Source organism: Puntigrus tetrazona, chromosome 16, assembly GCF_018831695.1.
Source record: "Puntigrus tetrazona isolate hp1 chromosome 16, ASM1883169v1, whole genome shotgun sequence".
NCBI lineage: Eukaryota > Metazoa > Chordata > Actinopteri > Cypriniformes > Cyprinidae > Puntigrus > Puntigrus tetrazona.
In genome coordinates, this window is record NC_056714.1 from 13,682,859 (window position 1) to 13,702,909 (window position 20,051).

Genomic DNA, 20,051 nt, shown 5'->3' on the forward strand with positions numbered 1-20,051 from the left:
TTCTCTATGCTTTGCTTCAGGCTTTTGGTGTGCAGAACATTCTGTCGTCCAATGAGAGAAGACGGCAGAACTTCCGGCGTCACCATCATCATCAGCAGCAGCCATTTTGTTTGAGGTGTTGACATTCAACCGCTGAGTTCGACGAACTAGTTGATATGAGCTCCGATATAATCCTAATGTCAACTGGAACGTGGTTTATTTAAGGCATTCGATACAAACTGTTGTCAAGAAGATTTTGTATGCGACTTCTTATAAGTCGTCCTATATTAAGCGTTAGAACAAGAATTTTCCTCACATTTGGGTAGAATTTTCGGACGGGCTAATACGTTAGCTCTGGCAAAATGGCGGCGAATGCGGCACAAGCCCCTACATCAAACTGGTAAGATTTCTACATTTCATAAGTCACTCTCATCATAACGTATGTTTTGTGCTACATCATTTTGATGCTCGGACGACTGCTTTCTGTAAGTAGAGGCCTTTACCAAAAATGTAATATATGAACGTTGGTGTAATTGTCCGTTGTTGTTTTTTAGCGTTCGCTAGCCAATGCGCTTTAGTTTGCGAGTAATTATGCATCCAGTTCTGTCGTCTTCAAATATGTTTTTTAACAATGTAGATTGAAGACGTCGCTATTAACATTTCAGTTCAAATGACATTTGGAAAGCTAATCTCCATATCTGCGTTTGGCCTGTTTGTCGAAGGCCTGATTGCTGGATAGCCATTCTAGATTTTAATATTACCGTTATGAAATTTAACCAAAACTTTGTACTAATTGATATAAAATTCACGTTCACACGTAAAAGCGTACATATGTTATAACGTTATACACTGGTTACTGTTGTAGTTCATTTTATTTGTATGTAAAAGTACATGAATGTTCTAGATATGGTGTAACCTACAGTCAAATTTACCTTGTCGTCCACAGGCCGTATGGTAGTAATTCAAGCGGAGACAGCCAAGTCCATGAGAACCCAGAATGGGAAAAAGCCAGACAGGCTCTAGCCTCCATCAGTAAAAGTCAGAACTCCAAGTCTTCACCAACCAATCGCCCCACCCAACAGGTTAGTGTTTATTAAAAATAGAAGTGTTTTTTTGGTTTGCGTTGCTGGACTAAGCCCATTTCATGTGGGTAAATGGATGATTGTGTTTTATCTTCTGTTAGGCTGGACCTTACCAACCAACAGACCCTTCTGCAATGCAACAACAGCAGCAGCAATACTATCAGCAGTGGTATCAGCAAAACCAACAACAGTATGCTGGTTACACTTATCCATACAACTACTACTACCCCATGCCTCCGGTAAATAAATGTACTTCTTCATATTCTTAACTATATATGATTTCCCCAGGAACTTTCAAAGTATATTTCATAAAACGTACATTCTTGTTGCTTTTGATACTAAAAGAAATAAGTATAATAACCTTTTTGTAGTATCATTGTACAGGGAAATCCACATTAAAGCAAGCGCCTTTGTATTTACATTTCTGAATTTGTCAGACGCTCTAGTCTAAAACTGTGTTCAGATATGTGTCAAAATACTTCTTTCCATGTAAATAGGGGCTTTCGCACTGCATAGTTCTATGTACTTAGTTCTGGGATTATTATCCAGCAGGGTAGTTCCCAGAGAGAGAAATTGTCCCTCGGGCTGTTTTCCTAGTTCACATCAGGAGCAGGAACTCTGAAGGGGCCAATAGTGATGTCTTTTTGTGCAGTAAGAAACATAAAAAAAAAAAATGTAAAATTCTGTGATTAGAGCCCTTTTTTGGATTTTGTAATAACAGAGATTGTGAATGCACAATTTACTCTATTGCAAGAGCAAAAAGTTAGGCTAAGAGACAAAATTCTTTCTCACCTTACATCAAAGCTGAGAAAAGAACACAACACTGCAAACAGGTAATTGCCATTATCACTTTTTCTATGTTTGTGGAGTAAATATGTTTACATGCATTTTAAAAATGCAGGGTAGCTGGTGTTTCACATGTGTTTGGCCAATCAGCATACACTTACAACAATGATAGTATCTAGAACTTTTTTAGACCCTATTCTGAGGTAGGAGCTAATTTATTTCCTCCAAACTAAGTACCTGGAACACCACTCCTAGTTCCTACAGTGCGAACAACCCACAAAGTGGGCAGTTCCACAATTAGTTTGGTACTACAAAAAGGTTCCTGCAAATTATTTTATTTTATTTTTTTCTCTTCTCTCTCTCTCTAAAGGCCCTAATGTATCCTAGTAGATCTCCTGCCGTTTGCTGTGTTATTAAGATTCACCAAATAATATTGACCAAGAAAGAAAATGCATGCTTTTTGGGCCTGTAACACCTCTGCTTTTTTCGTATGAATCTGCAGATCATTTCATTTGCATGAATTTATTGTTTGGAAATACTTGAAGTATGCTAGTGTGATTTTAAAGGTGTTCTTTGTAACCAAAAATAACAGTAAGTTAGAGTAAGCTGTAAGTTTATGCTGCCAATTTTATTTTTTCTCCCCCAAAACGTTTTAATCAAAAGCTACTACCGCTCAACCCATCCATTATAACAGTCTTATTAGAGCCTTTTGCACCACAGGAACGTTTTTATAGTACACAGACTAATTGTGGAACTACCCACTATCAGTGACGTGAGTGTAAGCTGATTGACTAAATGCGTATGCAAATGTCCTCACCCGTCATTAATTAAAATGCTGTGTAAACACATACTATGCAGACATCAAATAATTTGTAACTAATTTCTTTTATAAACTGCATTTACCTGAAGACCTTGACTGGCGTTTTTATTTTATTTTTTTGCTTCTAACAGCCTCAATGCCATGTAGCACTGCCAGTTGACATTGAAGATTCTTAGTCCTCCTGTTCTTTCAATAGCTTGACGTATACGTTGACATTACATGTCCATTATTGTATAACCCTCAAAACAGTGTTGTGCTTCTTTGCATTTCTTGTTGAATGCTGTGCACAAATAATGTTTCTGTCAATCGGTATCCGTCACTATCCCACTACCCACTATCAATAAATGCAACCCTTCAAATGGTACTGGGAAATGATTTTTGCAAAATCGTCCTAGTACTTTAGTACTGTACTTTTAGTTCTGGAACTAAAGTGGTGCAAAATGTCCTGTTTTGTGCAGTTTCAATATTGATTTATTTTCACAATGCAGTATGGAGGACCATATCCTCCAGGACAGTATGGTGTTCCAGGGAGCTATCAGACACCCACTACCCCCACTGGACAGGTATAGACCTCAAGATGTCATTTTAAATTTGCGCCGACCATGTATATCACCTGGTTTAGTAAGTTATTTTACTAATTATCCTTGCCTCTCTTTTTCAGGCCCCTAGCATGCCTATGATGGAAGATCAGTCCTCCAGCTATTCCTCTCAGCCCCCTCCTCCTGCAACCCCTCAACCTCCCCCTCAGAGTCCAACATCCACTGACCAGCCCCCACCCCCTCCTCCACCCCCCATACCTCCCCACCTAATGCCCAGTACCCCCTCCACCATCCCAGACCCCCTATAGCCCTAATGGTACTCTGCCATACAGCCCCACTGATTCAAACACTATGATGCAGGGCTACAATGCAGGGCAGATTCGGCCAGGGTTCCATGGTTACCAAACTCCATCATATCAACCCCCTCAGCAGCTGGGACAGGGCCCATATGGAGGCCCAGGCAGGGTGGATGCTAAGAAACCTAACAATAGCAATATGAACAAAGGTGGTCAGCAGATGTGGCAACGCATGAAACGTACGTGTCTCTGCATATGTGTGTATAACGTAAGCTTTTCATTTTATCCTCTTAATGTTCTCTTTGTTCCTTAACAGAGGCTCCTGGAACCGGTGCTGTCAAATTTAATATACAAAAGCGCCCTTACGTCATGGCCAATCAAAACTTTCCTTCAGGTGAGCAGGCCCCTGGATTGACTTCACCCACTGTAGCAAACCCATTATCTGGGTCTGTGGTGGCAAACCCTACCACGTCTGCAGGAAATGCACAAACTCGGTAAGTGTACTGGGAAATACTTAAATTTTGATAAAATCGTAAAAGGTGTGCCAATTTTAGTGCAAGGTATAACCCATATCATCTAAGCGATATTTAAATGTCATTTTGGATCACTGAAACCTTTTTTTCTTTTTTTTTTTTGGTAGGCCTCAGGACTGGCCACAGGCCATGAAAGAGTATGTACAGCGCTGCTTTACAGCCTGCGAATCTGAAGAGGATAAGGATCGTACAGAAAAAGTGCTTAAAGACCTTCTGCAGTCCAGACTTCAGGATGGCTCTGCTTACACCATCGACTGGACCAGAGAACCACTGCCAGAGTGAGTTAGCACCTCTGTTCTGCATTCTTTATTCTCTCAGCAACAGATCTGTCTTTTTAAACTATTAACTGCTGCCACTAAACAACCTTTTTAATTGTCAGTTTGAAGCAAAAACCATCTCGCTGGGAGATGGTTCCTCAGCGTTCTCAGGAGAATGCTATTGGGAGAGGTGGAGCCACCCGTGGCAGGGGTGGGGCCAGGTTGGGTAACTACAGAAATGTCTTTTCTCAGAGAAGCCCCTCTTCCAGCTCCTCCAGGTCGTCTCGCTCATCGTCACGATCTCCATCGCCTCACAGCCGACACAGGGACAGGAGTAGACATCATCGCAGGTAATGCGAAACTTGCTTAATTTTACTGATGACTGTAAGTGATTACTAACTAGAATATTCTGAAATTAGAGAGAGTCAGGATTTGACTGGTGGTTGTCTTCCTCCTTTTAGTGACTCTGGCTCTCAGTCAGATAGCAGCATGTCAAGTGATCCTCGACTTCCGCTGTCTCGGCGGCAACAAAAGGGTGGCAGGGGCCGTGGGGCAGAAAGGGAGCGAGGTAGAGGAGCTGCCGGAGAAAGAGGCAGAGGAAGAGGCAAAGCAAACAGAGGGCGGAGGTGAGAGATAATTTGTGTACATCAAAATTAAATGCCATTATTAGGGGTGTGTGATATAGCCTACCAATAGACATGATCAGCTGGTGGAGATTTTGGCCTATCACTGTTAGGTGATCATTATGAACTATTTCTATGTTATCAGAAATTGACACCTTAAAAACTTTAAAACAAACATAACTATATAAAGAGAGAGATCTTGTTACCATGAAATAAATGTACTATTTTTTGGGGCGTATCACCTACCTTAGGCATTGTCAAACTTTGGCACAAAAGTGGTCATTGCCCATTTTTATTTTGTATTGTTCTCTGAAGTCCACTTCTAGTGTTATAAAGAATTAACACAAAAATCTTAAGTTGGATGTAATAATAAACAATTCTGTTTTGAACTGCCTCATTTGAATGTATTGTTTGAATTTGGCGTGACCAACTGTAAAGTATATGCCCGCCATGAGTGGCTAACGGATGTATATGATGGCCTACATCCTTTGGGCTCATAAATACTAGGTACAGAGACAATCTGTAATAAGACAAAGCAATACTGACCGCTTAATTCAAACTTGTGTGCTGCAACATTACAGTCAGATCCAACATACAGTAGTCAACATGTGGATCAAAAGAGAATGGATATTGTTTTTATTGTAGGACAACTTTGTTGGTTCTGTTTTAGTTTCAAAAATCATGTCTGACCTTGAATTTTCAGTTTATAACCCAAGGTGCCCTCATTAACTTTTTTTTTTTTTTTTTTTTTCTGACTTCCATCAGGAATATGGAAGACCTCGCTAGTGGTATTGGTAAAAAGCGGAAAGGTGGTAATGCAGGGCTTGACTTTCACGACCCGAATCGAGAAGCGAAGAAGCAGAGCCGTGCAGCACGCTTCCACACTAAACTACGCACTGAGCCCCTGGTGTTGAACATCAATGTTTTTGACCTTCCCAATGGCACCCAAGAGGGACTGAGTTGGGATGAATGCCCTATAGTCGGCACCTGCCAGGACATTACTAAAAACTACCTCCGCCTGACCTGTGCCCCTGACCCTTCAACCGTCAGACCTGTTCCTGTGAGTGTTTATTAAAGCATTGCTTATATATAGAGATCTGTTTAAGTTTTATAGTTGTGTGGTCAACTCTGGACATTGTTATTTGTGGTTTGTACTCAAAAGTGGTATGTAGCTGTTAAATTAAGCAGTTATATTGAAGATTTGTTGCTTCATCTGTTGTGTTATAGGTTTTGCGCAAATCCATGATCGCAGTTAAAACTCATTGGAAGTCTAATCAGGATTACGTATACGCATGTGAACAAATGAAGTCAATCCGACAGGATCTCACTGTGAGTAAGAATTACTAGTACCTGCCTCACATTACAAGCCTGCCTCACATGTGTTTTAGTTTCTTATATTGAATTCTTGTTATTCAGGTTCAAGGTGTGCGTACAGACTTCACTGTGGAAGTCTATGAGACACATGCTCGCATCGCTCTGGAAAAGGTATGTCTGTGTAAAGTTGGCTCTAATTAAAAGGCGTTGTTTTTCTTTTGTACTAAACTCGCATTTCGTCTGCTATCAGGGTGACCATGAGGAGTTCAATCAGTGCCAGACCCAGCTGAAGGCACTGTATAAAGACTGCCCATCAGACAACGTGGGAGAATTCACTGCATACAGACTTATCTACTACATCTTTACTAAGAATTCTGGAGGTATACATAGACCTTTTTTTTTCTTGCTGTTTTGCAGTCCATTTCTTCCTCAAAATTGCATTGCAAAGTCTTTTTAATGCCGTTGCCAAATTTCTCTTAGACTTGACGACTGAGCTTGTGTACCTGACCCCTGAGCTCCGTGCCGATCCGTGTGTAGCTCATGCTCTTGAGCTCCGTACTGCCTGGGCGCTTGGAAACTTCCACCGGTTCTTCAAACTCTATCAGAAGGCTCCACGTATGGCTGCTTACCTTATCGATAAGTTTGTGGAGCGTGAAAGAAATCTAGCGCTGAGGGCCATTCTTAAAACGTGAGTGCAGATGCCAGGAAGCTTGTTTAAAAAAGAAAAGTATCTATTCATAAAATGAAGTCTAAAGTGTTTGTTTTTTTGTTACTTTCTCTGTTACAGGTTCAGGCCCTTTGTGCCGGTGGAGTATGTGCAGTCCAGCTTGGCCTTCCCAGATTTAGACACATGTTTAGCATTTCTAACAGGGCTTGGGGTTACATTCACCCCCTTTGACCCAAGCAAAATAGATTGTAAAGTCAGCTCAGTTAGTCTTACAACTTCCTAGTATGGGGAAAGGTTTGGGGTTGACCAGAGAAGTTTCATTTATACAGCTTAAAACAGACTATAGATAAGGGACCAGATATCTACATAATAGACAGACACACTCAGAGCTGATCATATTTATGAAAGATATCTAATTTTTAACTCTTGTAGAGTGATGGACTTTCTGACAGATGGACAGATGACACATCCACACACAGGGACTTAGGTGCCATGTTCAAGACCCATTATAGCCTGTTCACACAGAGCCCACTTAATGAAGTATCAGACAGTTTACTTGCACCAATAGAAAAAGGAAAAGGATCTAATGGGGTTGGGTCAGCAGGTCATATCAGGTCCCACAGAGCTCCAAAAAGCATTTAAGCTAACAGTGTTGTGTGTTCTCATGTTTTTCTCCCCTCAAGCAAACAGCCGCAAAGCTCAAGACCTGAAAACATCATGGTTAACCCAGAATATAATGTGAGCCAGTTGCCACCAACAGCACACCAGCTCAAGTCTGTGTGAAGACAAAGGATCTCTCTACAAGGTTGATGAACTTTAAAGTCAAGTGAGCTTCAGTGCAATCATTCAAGCAAGAAGAAGATGGTTTGTATTCCCTATCTTTCTCATTGCCTGAGATGTCTTCAGTGAGTCACTGGTGGGGGTGCTCTGGTAGATCTCCTGGCTCCCTTCATCTCTAGGATCCTAATGCTGATAACATGTAAGATTTGGACTGAGTTATAACAAGATTAGGCCCTGTTCCGCATTGTGATAAGTTCTGCCCCCTTCCCACACAGTCTCCTCTCCCTCTCCTGCACATCATCAACGCTCAAGAAGCTGGCCTTCATTAGTCCAAGATACCCTCCTAATCATTCCTCGACACCCAGGAAGCACAGCTCAGTGACTCAATCATTCATTTCCATGCCAGCTGTGATCTTACTAGGGCCAAGTGCATTAAAGTCATCCCAGTCCACTTAGGGCGTTTGTTCACCATTAAATTTGACCTCCGGCATTTGAAGAGCGAAAGCCCCTACAAAGCACTCCCCAGCATAGAACGTCTCTACACCTAACATGCAGTCAGCCTGAAAAGGAAAAGTCATTCAGAAGGAAAAGCAAGCTCAGTTTTCATTCACAGCAAGTTGGCGGCGGTCTCTCGTCTCTTCTCCAGATGGTGATCTCCACTAATCACCTCACTCCTGAAAGGGCATCCACTGTCCTGCTGGGGTTTGGAAACACATGGGTTTGTATGGCTCCTTACGCTTTGACCACATCTGCTGGTAAGAAGGACTTGATGTTTTGAAAGCGTGGTGGATCTTCGTTCAGCTTGGGTTGAGGTGTTAGCACTGTTGAACAACGTGCTTGGCTTCTGTTAACCCTTCTGCCAGGTTGTAAACGTATTATCTCATTTCTAAACGGGCCTAATAATGAACTCTGCTGCACCCTTTATCGGCAAGATTGACACCAAAAGATTCATACAAAAAATCTAAAAGATCAGATAAGTTATCATGAGTATTACTGTGATGCAGTAATAAATCTTAGAGATTTATCCTGGCCTTAATCTAGCCATTGACAAACAAAACCATTTCCTAGTAAAAAGGTTTTACAATTTCAAAGTATTACAAAGTTTAGTTAATGCTCCTTGATTTCTAATGGACTGCTTAAAATTTGAACTCGATGCTTACACATCAGTTTCATTGTAAATGAAAGAGGAGTGTGTGCACCAGCAGTTTTCTTTAAGTTTAAGATGGCATGGATAAGGCTTGGGGTCTGAAATGCGTGCTTTGGCAAGATGTGCTCAGGTCCACTATGAGCAGAAAGGATCGCTAACACCTCTTTGGTGAAATTTGTACATATGTTGCTCATGTAAATAATGTGAGAAGTGAGATTTTTCTTTTTCCATATACTTTGATTTCATAGATTATTTTTGTTTATTTGTACAATGGTAAGTGTTGTTTTGAACTATGCATCATTTTGCTGGCAGTTTTAAAAGTTTAAATATAATATTTTGGGTGGTGAGTTTGTGCGTACTGAGATATGGTTCAGTGCAAATAATCTAAATTTTCATGTTCAAATTAAGTTTCTAGTTCCCCTATACTTTAAATAAATTATAGGCTAGGAAGTAAAACATCGAGTCAACACTCATGAAGGAGTCGGGGATTCATGAATTGATGATCTGCCAAATCTTTCCCTTGTTGATCTTTACTTAATATTTCTAAGCAAGATTTCCTGATTCTCTTCCTCTTTTCTCTTTAGATTTTCTTGCTCTCATACCTGTAAAACTTCACTTGTTAGATACAGACGTTTAGATGCAACAATAAGAGAAAGATTTGGATTAAGCACAATGTTATCATTACATGCTGTTTTGTTTTTTCTCTCCACCTCAAAATATTGATATTTTCATTTGCAATTTTTCTCAACTGATGTGATTTAAACGAGTACTGAAGACTGCAATGTATTGGAGTTGGGAAATGGGTATAATGTTTAGTTGTTGTTTTTTTTTTTTTGTTTGTTTTTTTTCTCGAAGTTTACATTAGATCTTCTTCATCTTTTATTTGGTTGTGCATTGTAAATGATGCTGCTGGTTGCCACACTGACTTTGCTCTCCTCTCCTCCTCAACCTTCAACCCCCTCCCAACCCTTGTTCTCTCTCCTCCTGCACTTCTTCATTACCAGATTCTCTCTCTTCTTGCAGTCATGCACATTCGGAGCAAAGCGAGAGATGAAAAGATGAGGGCAAAACTAATCCAGAGGCACACTGGAAAATGGGCATTGAGACATCCAGACATCAGCCAATTCAGATTCTTCATTGTGCTTGTTGTTGTCTGATGCATTTGTCATTTTGAGAGCCTGGTGATTTCAATTTGCAATTTATTTTATTTTCTTAATGCCAATCTTAAAACCTTGATCAAACCATGACAAATCCACCATGTTATTCTGAAGATGATGTATGTTTTAGGAATTGCTCTCTATATAGTGTTTGGTAGAATGCTGCTGTATGTTCAGGTGTGTCTTCTCTCTTAAAGTTGCCTTTTCCCCTCCCCCTCTAAATATAATAGGTGTTTTTTTTTTTTTTTTTTTTTTTGGTAACTGCTGTATTATTTGGTGTTTTAGTTGATGGACTGGGGTTTCTGATGTCTGTCTTCTGGGTTTAATATAAGCTGTAGAATTGCATACTGGACATACCTGGACATACAGATGGTTAGACATTTTCTAGAGATTTTTACAGTAATGTCTCTCAGGTCTTAAGAGCTCACTTTCAGATTCCTAATGTTGATTGGCTGCCCATAATGCCTATTACTTAAGGATTGTCCAAAGCAATGTTGATTGTCTCAAATGATACCAGTTAATTTTTTTTTTTCATGAAATGTATTTTTAGCCTCTGCTATTGTAGTTGATGTGATATTTTCGCAGCAGTATTACTAACAGTCTCATCCCCTCTCTTCAAATGTTGCCTGTCCTCTTGCACTTCTAATTTCTTTAACGTCTTTTCACTGCATCAGCTCTTCGCTTTTCTTTGTTCACATTGTTTTAGATTTGCCTCTAAATGTTCTTACATCATTTCAACTTTAGCCATTGACTCTTTGCTTTTTCCTCATCTTTTTAATAGTTTTTTTTTCAGCAGTCTGTTCTTTCTGCATGTTCTTCTTTTCTGCCTCTTCTCTCCTCTATTGTTTTCTGTAATGCGATGTTGTGATTGATTTTATATGTAGTCAGTGCTTGGCAGTAAGTATTTTGACAGGATTGTACTACTCTGATTCTTCTTTTGCAGCTCAACCTCTAAAAGCCCTAATGTCTCTGCCCTATCTAGAGCTCCATGTGTGTTCATATGCAGTGGAGTTCATAAAGAATATACTGCCGTTTGTAGATGCTGATCTGTACATAATGTACCTACTTTCATATCTTGAGAGAAAAATAAAGAATTAAATCTGATGTTTGGGGGGTTTTTATGCCAAGTAGAAACTAAGTCTGCAAACTGACAAGTTACTAAAGCGCTTCTCATAATGATTCTTTTTTTAGCTTGTTTGTAGAATTTTGGTTTTTGAAAATGCAAATATGCATTTTTTTTTTAGAATCAAAATAAAATATGCAGAAAAAAGGGTTCCTTAAAGTAGTTGAGAATCAAATATTCTGTAGGTAAAAGCCAAAAACACACCAATGGTTTGTATATTCAATATATGAACAAAAGTATTGGGACATCCCTTCAGTAGAACAGAAAAAGGCACTTCCAAAACTAGCGACAAGGATGGAAATACAATTAATGTATTTAAAAATTGATTTTCATCTGTTGCACCAGTGCCTGAAATGACTTCACTCATATGTATAAATCATTGAGGAAAAAAAACACCAAGGACTGATAGAAAGTAAGCAGCACTCAATTCCCTAGAATATCTTCATATGCTTTAAGGTTTGTACTTGTGGATATTATTAAAATAGTCAAACCTGTACATTAGACGTACAACCAAATACTTTTGCCAGTATAGTATATATTTATATATTCTGAAGGATCATGTGACATTGGAGTATGTGCTACGGGTGTACGAGTACGGGTGTTAAAAAAAATAAATAAATGTATCTTTACCATCACAGAAAATAAATTATGCATTTCAAAACAGAAAGCAGTTTAACACTCTTAATTTCTGGAAAATAATGTATTTGTTATCGTAAAGACAGATTTGATGAGCCCAAGAGACTTTTGTTTAAACATGAATGATAGTGTGTTATGTACAATAACAGACGACAGTAAAATTAGGTCTACACTTCTGAAACATTTATTAGAATATTTATCTTCTAGGTATCTTTTATACCAAATGACGTTGGTTATTACATGTGAGCACCTTTAGGATAGGCCACTCAGAGAAACAGGAAAACATCAGGACAACCACATTCATGGAAAGTAGTTTCGCTTGAATTAATAACACACTGAAGTCGATTTACTTCTCCCTAGATTTTTGACACTGCATACATGAGAATGTTGGTAAACATTATTCAAGTAAAGGCATGGACTCGAAGCCCCATGATGGTTCTCACTACAGTCCTGTAGTTAACTACACTAGTAGGAGGGCTAATAACACACGTATTTCTGTGTTCAGTACGTCTCAATCTGTCCCTTTATAATAATAATAATTATAATAATAATAATAATAATAATAATAATAATAATAATAATAACAACAACAACAACAATAAAAAAAAAAAAAAAAAAAGAAAATACAGCAACAAAAGCACAATAACACTTTCTAAAGAGCGGGATTTGGGAGCAGACCTAAACCTTAGGGTTTAGGTAGATGATTGCTTTATTTATGCTTTTGCGTTAATAATGTCGATAAACTCTGGTTTCAAGGAAGCGCCGCCCACCAAGAAGCCGTCCACATCTTTCTGAGAAGCTAGTTCCTTGCAGGTCCCTCCAGTGACGGATCCTGAAAAGGGGGACAAGAGCAGCACACATCGAATATTATATATATTTAGTTAATGGTATTTGGATCTGCTGCTGCTTGAAAACATGTCTCTAAATCTTCTGAAAAGTCAAGCAAATCTTTCCCTGAGAGCACCAATGCAAGCAGCTTCACCAGCTGTTTATAGCTATAAACTATGCTGCTATCATGGTGGAATGCATGTACTATGAAGGCAAAGCACCACCTAAAATAGGTACCTCATTTGCATACCCATAATGCCCGTCATGGTTACTTTATTTCAGTCACCACCAATGTGGTACCCATTCAAAGTCATAGGAGACGTTGACTGAACAGCTGCTAGTTAGAAATCGTCTCTTTTAGTATTTGTCCAGTAGGTTTCCTTTAAAAGGAAGCCCTTTCATTACTGTTAAAAACAGAAAGCCTTATATTAGAACACATACTCTTGATTTCAATTAATAGAAAACTTGAAATCTTAAGATATATCAGTGCCTTCAAGATGCACACCAATAATATTATTCTGAATACATTTTTATAAGAACTACTTAAATGTCCTATTTGAACTACGGCTTAATCTTGGTTTAGTCTAAGTCTGTGAAAATGGCTTTATAATCCACGTTCATGAATCGTTGAGCTCAAACTATAAATTGTTGTCTTAAATTCTTGGTATTGCAGGGACAGTAAACCATTATTATAGGGCTGTTCGAAATGCTCCTTAGAATGCACCACTGCCAATTTGACTTGCTAGTTCAAATATTGTTATTATATTATTTATTGTTATTTAAATATTTTTTTATTATACTTAAATATAAATATCACAGTGCAATCTCACTGTCCACTATGAGCTCGGAGGACTTCATACAGTAATACGGTTTGCGGTGTTTGTCGTCTCGGCTGATAGTTTTGAATATAATAAAAATAATTGCTTCAGTCACCATGAATGAGACTCTCACTCACAGTGATAGGAGAGGTTTACCGCGCCGCAACTAGTCGGAAATTTGTTCTTTTAGTATTTGTCTAGTAGGTTTCCTTTAAAAGGAAGCCCCTTCAAAGCAGTTAAAAACAGATCAAAATATCTCGAAAGCTTGAGCTTGACATTTTATATTAAAACAGAAGTGTTACTTTATTCTATGTGCTAATAAAGACACAGAACTATTGATTTGGAGGCAGACACCACAGAGGGTGTGTTTAAATTTGCATAATAATACATTAGATGTTCAACTTTCATTCACATGGTTTGTTTTACTCACCATGAGTGAGGTAATTATTCAGTGATGGGAGAGCTTCACCGCACAGACACTAGTAGCTCTTTTGGTATTTGTCTAGTAGGTTTTCTATTAAAAAGGAAGCTCTTACAATCTTGGCATATTATAAAATCTTGAGCTTGGTTTTGTGTTGAGCTAATATTGTGCTTTTATAGTGTATGCATGTAGCATACATAGCATTATTAACACGCTTGTCTAGTATTAGTAGTTTGTTTGAATTTACATAATACATCTCATTTTTAACTTCTGTTCACCTCAGGTCTGTTTCAGCGAGATACTTAAAGTGAAAGTAAAGTCCTTTTTTGGTTAAAAATAAGAAATACAAGTATCCATCAAGCATATGTTAACATGCGTTTGTACTGAACTGCGAGAATTAGAAAATTGATTAGAAAACTCAGAGTGTGTTTCAAGCGCCTAAAGTCACATGATGAACAAGGTTTTTTTCATCTTAAAGGCTTAAACGCGTTTAGAAATGTCCAAGCCTACAGTACTACTGAAAAATATGATGTGAATCAGTAGGCGTTACAAACAGCGGTGTGCTACATCAGCACCTGACTGAAGCGGCAAGCCCCAAATCAGTCACCATGAGCGAGGAAGACAGCAGTGACAGCAGAGGACCACACCGTGATGAGCAGCTGGAAAACCACTCTTTTAGTATTTGTCCAGTAGGTTTCCTTTAAAGGGAAGCCCAGCCATATTTGTGTTTAAAAAAAGTGAACTGTTTAAAACTAAAAACAAACAGCTGAAGTTTGTTAGATTTAGTGTAATAATTAATATTATGTGTCTTTATGTAAATACACAATGAACCTTTTAAATATAAACAACTCTGTGTTGCTGCTATAAACCTTGAACTTGTCAAGAATCTTAAGCAGGTGGTTCGATGTGTGTTTATGCACTTGTGTGCTAGGGCTATAATAAATCTCTACATAATGTTTTTATATAAATACACTGTAGTCAACGCAGACAAGCATGAACTATAAATCTTCCCGAATCAGCCATAAAGTAACCACTGGCTCACCAGCAACACACAACACTAGCACTGTGTCAGTATGTGTACACGTTAAACAAGCTTCAATTCTCTTTACATTTTTACACGTTCCTTATTTTTTAATGATAAGTAGGTGGGCAGTGACAACATAAAAGGGGTGTAAAAAAAAGAATAAATAAATAATATATAATAAAAATACATACATCAAAGCACAGTTTTTTTTAAATCAGCGGTTTGGATTGAACATCAAAGAGACTGACCTCCATAAATGATCCTGAGGGAGTTGGCCACAGCCTCTGAGACATTGGCTTTCACCCACTGCCTGAGCTTGTCATGCACCTCCTGAGCCTGTAAGAGCAGCAGAGAGAGACTGAGTCACTGAGCTAAAAGCCTCCGTGGTCTGATTTAAACGCCTCGTCTCTCTACCTGCTGGGGTGATGCAGTTTTGCCGGTGCCAATGGCCCACACAGGCTCGTAAGCAAGGACCACTTTGCTCCAATCCTTCACGTTATCTGAAAATTATGATACGGTCTCATATAAAAGGCAAAGAAGGTTTATTATAATAAGCATATGCTTTACTAAGTTGAAATATACCTGCGATGAACTTGGTCTGTGCAAAAACAACCTTCTCAGTAATCCCGGCCTCTCTCTCATCCAGCTTCTCACCGATGCAGGCGATCACACCCAAACCGCTCTCAAGAGCATGAGCCACCTTCTGCCCAATCAACTATCAGGAACAATAAATGCATAGCGGGAGGTCAGAACACGCGTTTGATTGATTATCTCTTATTATGAGGCTGTTATTACGTTTTTTACTGAAATATGCTTTCCTTTTTTTAACTTGTCTACTGTTAAACTTAAATTGTCCATTTTAAAATCACTAAATTTGATTTTTTTAAACAATGTTACTACAATAAATCCTCTAAAGAGAACAAACCAACATCAAACAAGAGCTATTTTTATTTTTGCACGGAGACAATGAGCACACTTTGAATACCCACAATGCCTTCTTCCAGTTGGGTCAATTGCTGATGTACTTATGCAAGACTGAGTCACCATCTATGAGGTACCCATTCAAAATAATGGCAGAGGATCACTGCATGACTGTCAGGTGGAAATTTGCTCTTTTAGTATTTGTCTAGTAGGTTTTCTTTAAAAGAAAGCCCTCTTGTGACTGTTAAAAAAAGATTTGGCATTCATATCAACAGTTTTATGTACTGTTATTTTTATGTAAATGTTACAAGTCATTATTTACAGAACTATAGTTCTTTAGAATAGTTGTTAGATTGCTTATGCAAATGTATATTTACATAGTGGGTGGGAGGTATATTTGTATTGGTGAAAATGTCTTCTGAAGACAAAGAATGAACCTAAATGTGACATCAGTGGGAACGTGGTCAGATTTGCATAAGAATACATTTTACACTAAACTTCTAGTCACTTTAGGGTTACCACGAGTGAGATACTCACTCAGAAGAATGGGTGGACTCCACTGTACAAGGACTAACTGGAAATTTGCTCTTTTAGTATTTGTCTAGTAGGTTTCCTTTAAAAGGAAGCCCATTTGTACGGTCAAAAGAAATATTCTGAAGTATATTTTATGTGATATTACCTCTGATTTGTAATCATTTGCATGAAAATTATACATTTCATGTTAGACTTTTATTCACTTAGGTCTGCTTCAGTTACCTTGAGTGAGATACTCACTTAAAATGATAAATATGATTCACTACACAAGAACCAATAAGAAATTTGCTCTCAGTATTTATCTAGCAGATTTAAAAAAATTGCATTGACAGGTTTTAACGGGAATATTTCATATATCTCGATTTTGTTATATTGTGACTGAACAAAGAGAGTTTAGTAATGCTACAGGTAACTGAAAACTAGGTTTTTAGCCAAAAAGTAACAGTAGACAAAGTAGGCTTAACTGATCACATGCACAGGACAGTGTGTCTGCTATAAGTCAATCTACACACCAGGGGGCAGTAAAACTCAAGGTTTGTAGCAAAAAGTCAACGTTCAGTAAAAGTCTTCCACAGTGTTTTGATCCAATAAACTGGATTTGCTGATTTTAAAACTTCCCGACCACTGGACTTTTTGAAGCTTGTTCAAAGTCACATTAGACTGACACCAAATACCTCTACAAAAATGGCCGCATCTCAAACACACAGACCGCTATATTCACTCCACAACAGCTGTATTAATAAAATAAAAAAATAAGACTGATGAAAATGAGACTGCATATGCATAAAAGCATATGGAGTTACCTCATCACTCTCTCCAAACACATGGCGTCTCTCGGAGTGTCCCAGAATAACCCATTTTACTCCACAGTCCTTAATCATCGCAGGGCTACAAGAATAAGTCAAATGATTTGTAGTGACAACTATGAGTAAGGATAAGAACATGAATACATTTTAAAGACACACACACACACACACGATTTGTGGACTGTGAATTGGTTGACATGTACCTGATCTCTCCGGTAAAGGCTCCCTTTGCAACCTTGTAGCAGTTCTGTGCCGCCACATCAATGTTAGGGTTCAGCTTGGACCTGGCGTAGTCGAGGTAGATGGATGGAGCACCACACACCACCTCTGTCAAACAAAAAAAAACTTGTTATAGATGAACATGAGACGAACTTTCAATGGAGTGAAGCAAAAAGTTAGTTAAATATACCAAAATAGGTTTTTGAATAACATTTTTGCAATATTTGTTTAACCAAAAAAAAAAAAAAAAAAAAAAAGTAATCTGTAACATTTCAAGCTGTCAGAGCACATTATAGCTCATATTATTGCTCTATTTAGGCATCTTAACAAAACTGAGGTTCAATAAAGGGTTTCATATAAAACACACCTGAATATTTTATATCAGGGTCTATTATTAATTATTATTTTAGGTTTAACAACTTTTGTATTAGTGTATTGCCATCGGAGGTGGCATTTGTACTGTAAAATTATCTTGGGTCAGACTAAATTAAACTCACTGTAAAGGGCACGCATATCTGGCACTTCATCCCTCTTGATAAAAGGTCAAAGGAAACGGTATTCATATGACAGCATACTACAGAGGGCACGAAGTAAAGCAAAAAAAGGGGCGAACGCTGACCCGTGACCTTTGCGCGTCTTCTCTCGGGTTTCAGCACGTGAACGCGGCGGACGGCGGCGCGCGCACCGTGACTTTTGGACTTTACCGACTCAAAGTCCGCCGATGTGCTGCTGACTGATCAACCCTGTCTGGATTCTCAAATAAAGACGAAAAACACTCGGGTTGATACAGGTTTACGTCACAGTGAACATAGCGGAAACGCGGAGCGCAGAATACAAAAAAAGCGTTTTCTATCTATTACTACGGCTCTTTTAAAATATTAGTTTTTTTAAAGAGCATAAACTAATATAACGCATTTCTGTTGATAAACCGAGCATATCGATTATCCTGGCATTAGACCTTGGACATGCACACTGTGGCTACGTGCTGGAAATCACACACCCATTTCAAGCTTTAACCCTTGAATCACGACACAAGACGAGCATCACTCGTTCATTCATTCACGAAACCTGACGAACGGTGCTCTATAGAAGCTCTGCATTCATAAGAAACTGGTTTAAATGTCAGGAGGCGATTTATGCAGGGTCACGGATTAATTTAAAACGTTACGAGCTACGGGCTAATACTTTACACTGTGGAAACTGATAAGCACAAGTAGAAAGAGCCCGTGAATGATATGATGCGACCTGTCAAAAGTCCCGCTTGAATGTCATCTCAGGGTCAGTGCAGTGGGTTGCACAACCCCTCAAAGGCCCGTGTTTGCAGTGGCGAGGGTTTGTGCCTGGTGAAGAGGAAACTGAATGAAACACTCACCGGCGTCTGGGTTGAGCTTGGCGTTATTCAATGTATTGGCGAGCTCTTCGATGCTCTTTTTGTCGCCGTTCAGTTTCCAGTTGCCACCCACGAAAAACTTCCTGCCGGTCATACTTGCAAAAACGTTGCTTTCAGCCGAAGGTATTTGGTGTATGAAGAACGCGGACAACCTCCGTTCAAAGAGACAGCGAGGAGATGTGGGCCGCTTGAGTTTATATAAGGTTGGCTAAAAAGCCCCGCCCCCCGACGCTTACCATTGGTTCACGTAGACGGGCAACTCTGGATATTTTAAGATAATTTTTGTTTCGTAATTGTAATTCTATCATTTGTGTTCATCTATTAGCTTAATTTTGAAACACCCAAGTGAAACAGCAGAAACAAATCTACCATGTCAGAAAGGGGCCGGTGGAGGGCGACTGTTGGTGTTGGAGGTGGGACTAAATTTGCATACCCACAATGCTTTTCGCCACGTCAAGTATACATATAAATATCTTTAGCGTCATTTTATTAAGATATTTAAAAAATCAATGTTGTTTAGAATTAAAGAAGGTTAAAAAAAGTGACAATTATTTAACTTTAAATTGGTCTCCTGATTTAATTATGACTTGTTTAGACTCCAAATATTTAGTCACCATGATCGATATACCTGTCGAAAGTACATAGTGCGATTCGTTGGCCCGTGATACGTGGAAATTTGCTCTTTTAGTATTTGTCTAGAAGGTTTTCTTTAAAAGAGAACCCACCTTGTTTGGTCAAAAGATATAAATATTTTAAATGTGTTAGGTGTTTGTGCGTTGTGTTAATCAGTGCGCTCACGCTTCAAAGAGCGTTCGTGTGAAACGTTTTTTGTAGGTTAAGTCGAATCAGTTTTCTTTTTATAATTAAAAAGATGTTTTAGCTGTTTTATAGTCTATATACTGTAGGCATACATATCATATATATATATATATATATATATATATATATATATATATATATATATATATATATATATATATATATACACATGATATGTATGCCTACAGTATACTATTATATATATATATATATAGAGAGAGAGAGAGAGAGAGAAATTTTAATCCTCTTTTTATCTTTTACTATTAATACTATTTAATACTACATTACATGTCTACTTACAAATCATAACGAGACACATGAAGGTAAAAAAAGTGAGCGGTGGTCAATGAAGAGCTGGAAGGTATTCTTTATTTTCAATTCCTTTAGGAATAGAAAAAAACTAACATTTTTTTACACGCCGAAACACTGAGAAATGTTCAACTTTGAGCTGGAAATGGAACAAACGGTCGCTAGCATAGAGCACGAGCAACAGGATTAAAGCGGCCTCAATACACTAATTTAACAACAACCA

General features: G+C 38.4%; 2 protein-coding genes and 7 non-coding genes across 9 annotated transcripts; 8 read left to right on the top strand and 1 right to left on the bottom strand.

Annotated features, from left to right (window-relative positions):
* Positions 1-99: 99 nt before the first annotated feature.
* leng8 (leukocyte receptor cluster (LRC) member 8) lies at positions 100-11,084 on the top strand. Its single transcript, XM_043261061.1, is given in 17 exon segments — positions 100-379; positions 926-1,061; positions 1,163-1,300; positions 3,156-3,230; positions 3,329-3,467; positions 3,470-3,487; positions 3,490-3,741; positions 3,819-3,996; positions 4,143-4,313; positions 4,415-4,642; positions 4,754-4,918; positions 5,681-5,975; positions 6,143-6,244; positions 6,332-6,400; positions 6,480-6,609; positions 6,710-6,917; positions 7,017-11,084. Coding segments are annotated over 17 exon segments (2,505 nt in total). The 5' UTR covers positions 100-341; the 3' UTR covers positions 7,180-11,084.
* Positions 11,085-11,900: 816 nt separating this feature from the next.
* On the bottom strand, positions 11,901-18,885 carry tpi1b (triosephosphate isomerase 1b). The gene is made up of 7 exons (XM_043261062.1): positions 18,683-18,885; positions 17,295-17,418; positions 17,089-17,173; positions 15,413-15,545; positions 15,245-15,330; positions 15,079-15,166; positions 11,901-12,571 (listed from the first exon to the last, which is right to left on the bottom strand). Exons 1-7 carry the CDS (start codon positions 18,792-18,794, stop codon positions 12,453-12,455), a joined length of 747 nt encoding a protein of 248 aa, XP_043116997.1. The 5' UTR covers positions 18,795-18,885; the 3' UTR covers positions 11,901-12,452.
* On the top strand, positions 12,910-12,965 carry LOC122361372. Its single transcript, XR_006252931.1, has one exon. It is a non-coding gene; the product is annotated as a U7 small nuclear RNA (small nuclear RNA).
* LOC122361369 lies at positions 13,559-13,612 on the top strand. Its single transcript, XR_006252929.1, has one exon. It is a non-coding gene; the product is annotated as a U7 small nuclear RNA (small nuclear RNA).
* Positions 13,866-13,919, top strand: LOC122361374. The gene has a single exon (XR_006252933.1). It is a non-coding gene; the product is annotated as a U7 small nuclear RNA (small nuclear RNA).
* On the top strand, positions 14,469-14,522 carry LOC122361373. Its single transcript, XR_006252932.1, has one exon. It is a non-coding gene; the product is annotated as a U7 small nuclear RNA (small nuclear RNA).
* Positions 15,933-15,986, top strand: LOC122361368. The gene has a single exon (XR_006252928.1). It is a non-coding gene; the product is annotated as a U7 small nuclear RNA (small nuclear RNA).
* LOC122361366 lies at positions 16,329-16,382 on the top strand. The gene has a single exon (XR_006252926.1). It is a non-coding gene; the product is annotated as a U7 small nuclear RNA (small nuclear RNA).
* Positions 18,886-19,371: 486 nt separating the features above from the next.
* On the top strand, positions 19,372-19,425 carry LOC122361370. Its single transcript, XR_006252930.1, has one exon. It is a non-coding gene; the product is annotated as a U7 small nuclear RNA (small nuclear RNA).
* The last annotated feature ends 626 nt before the right edge of the window (positions 19,426-20,051 follow it).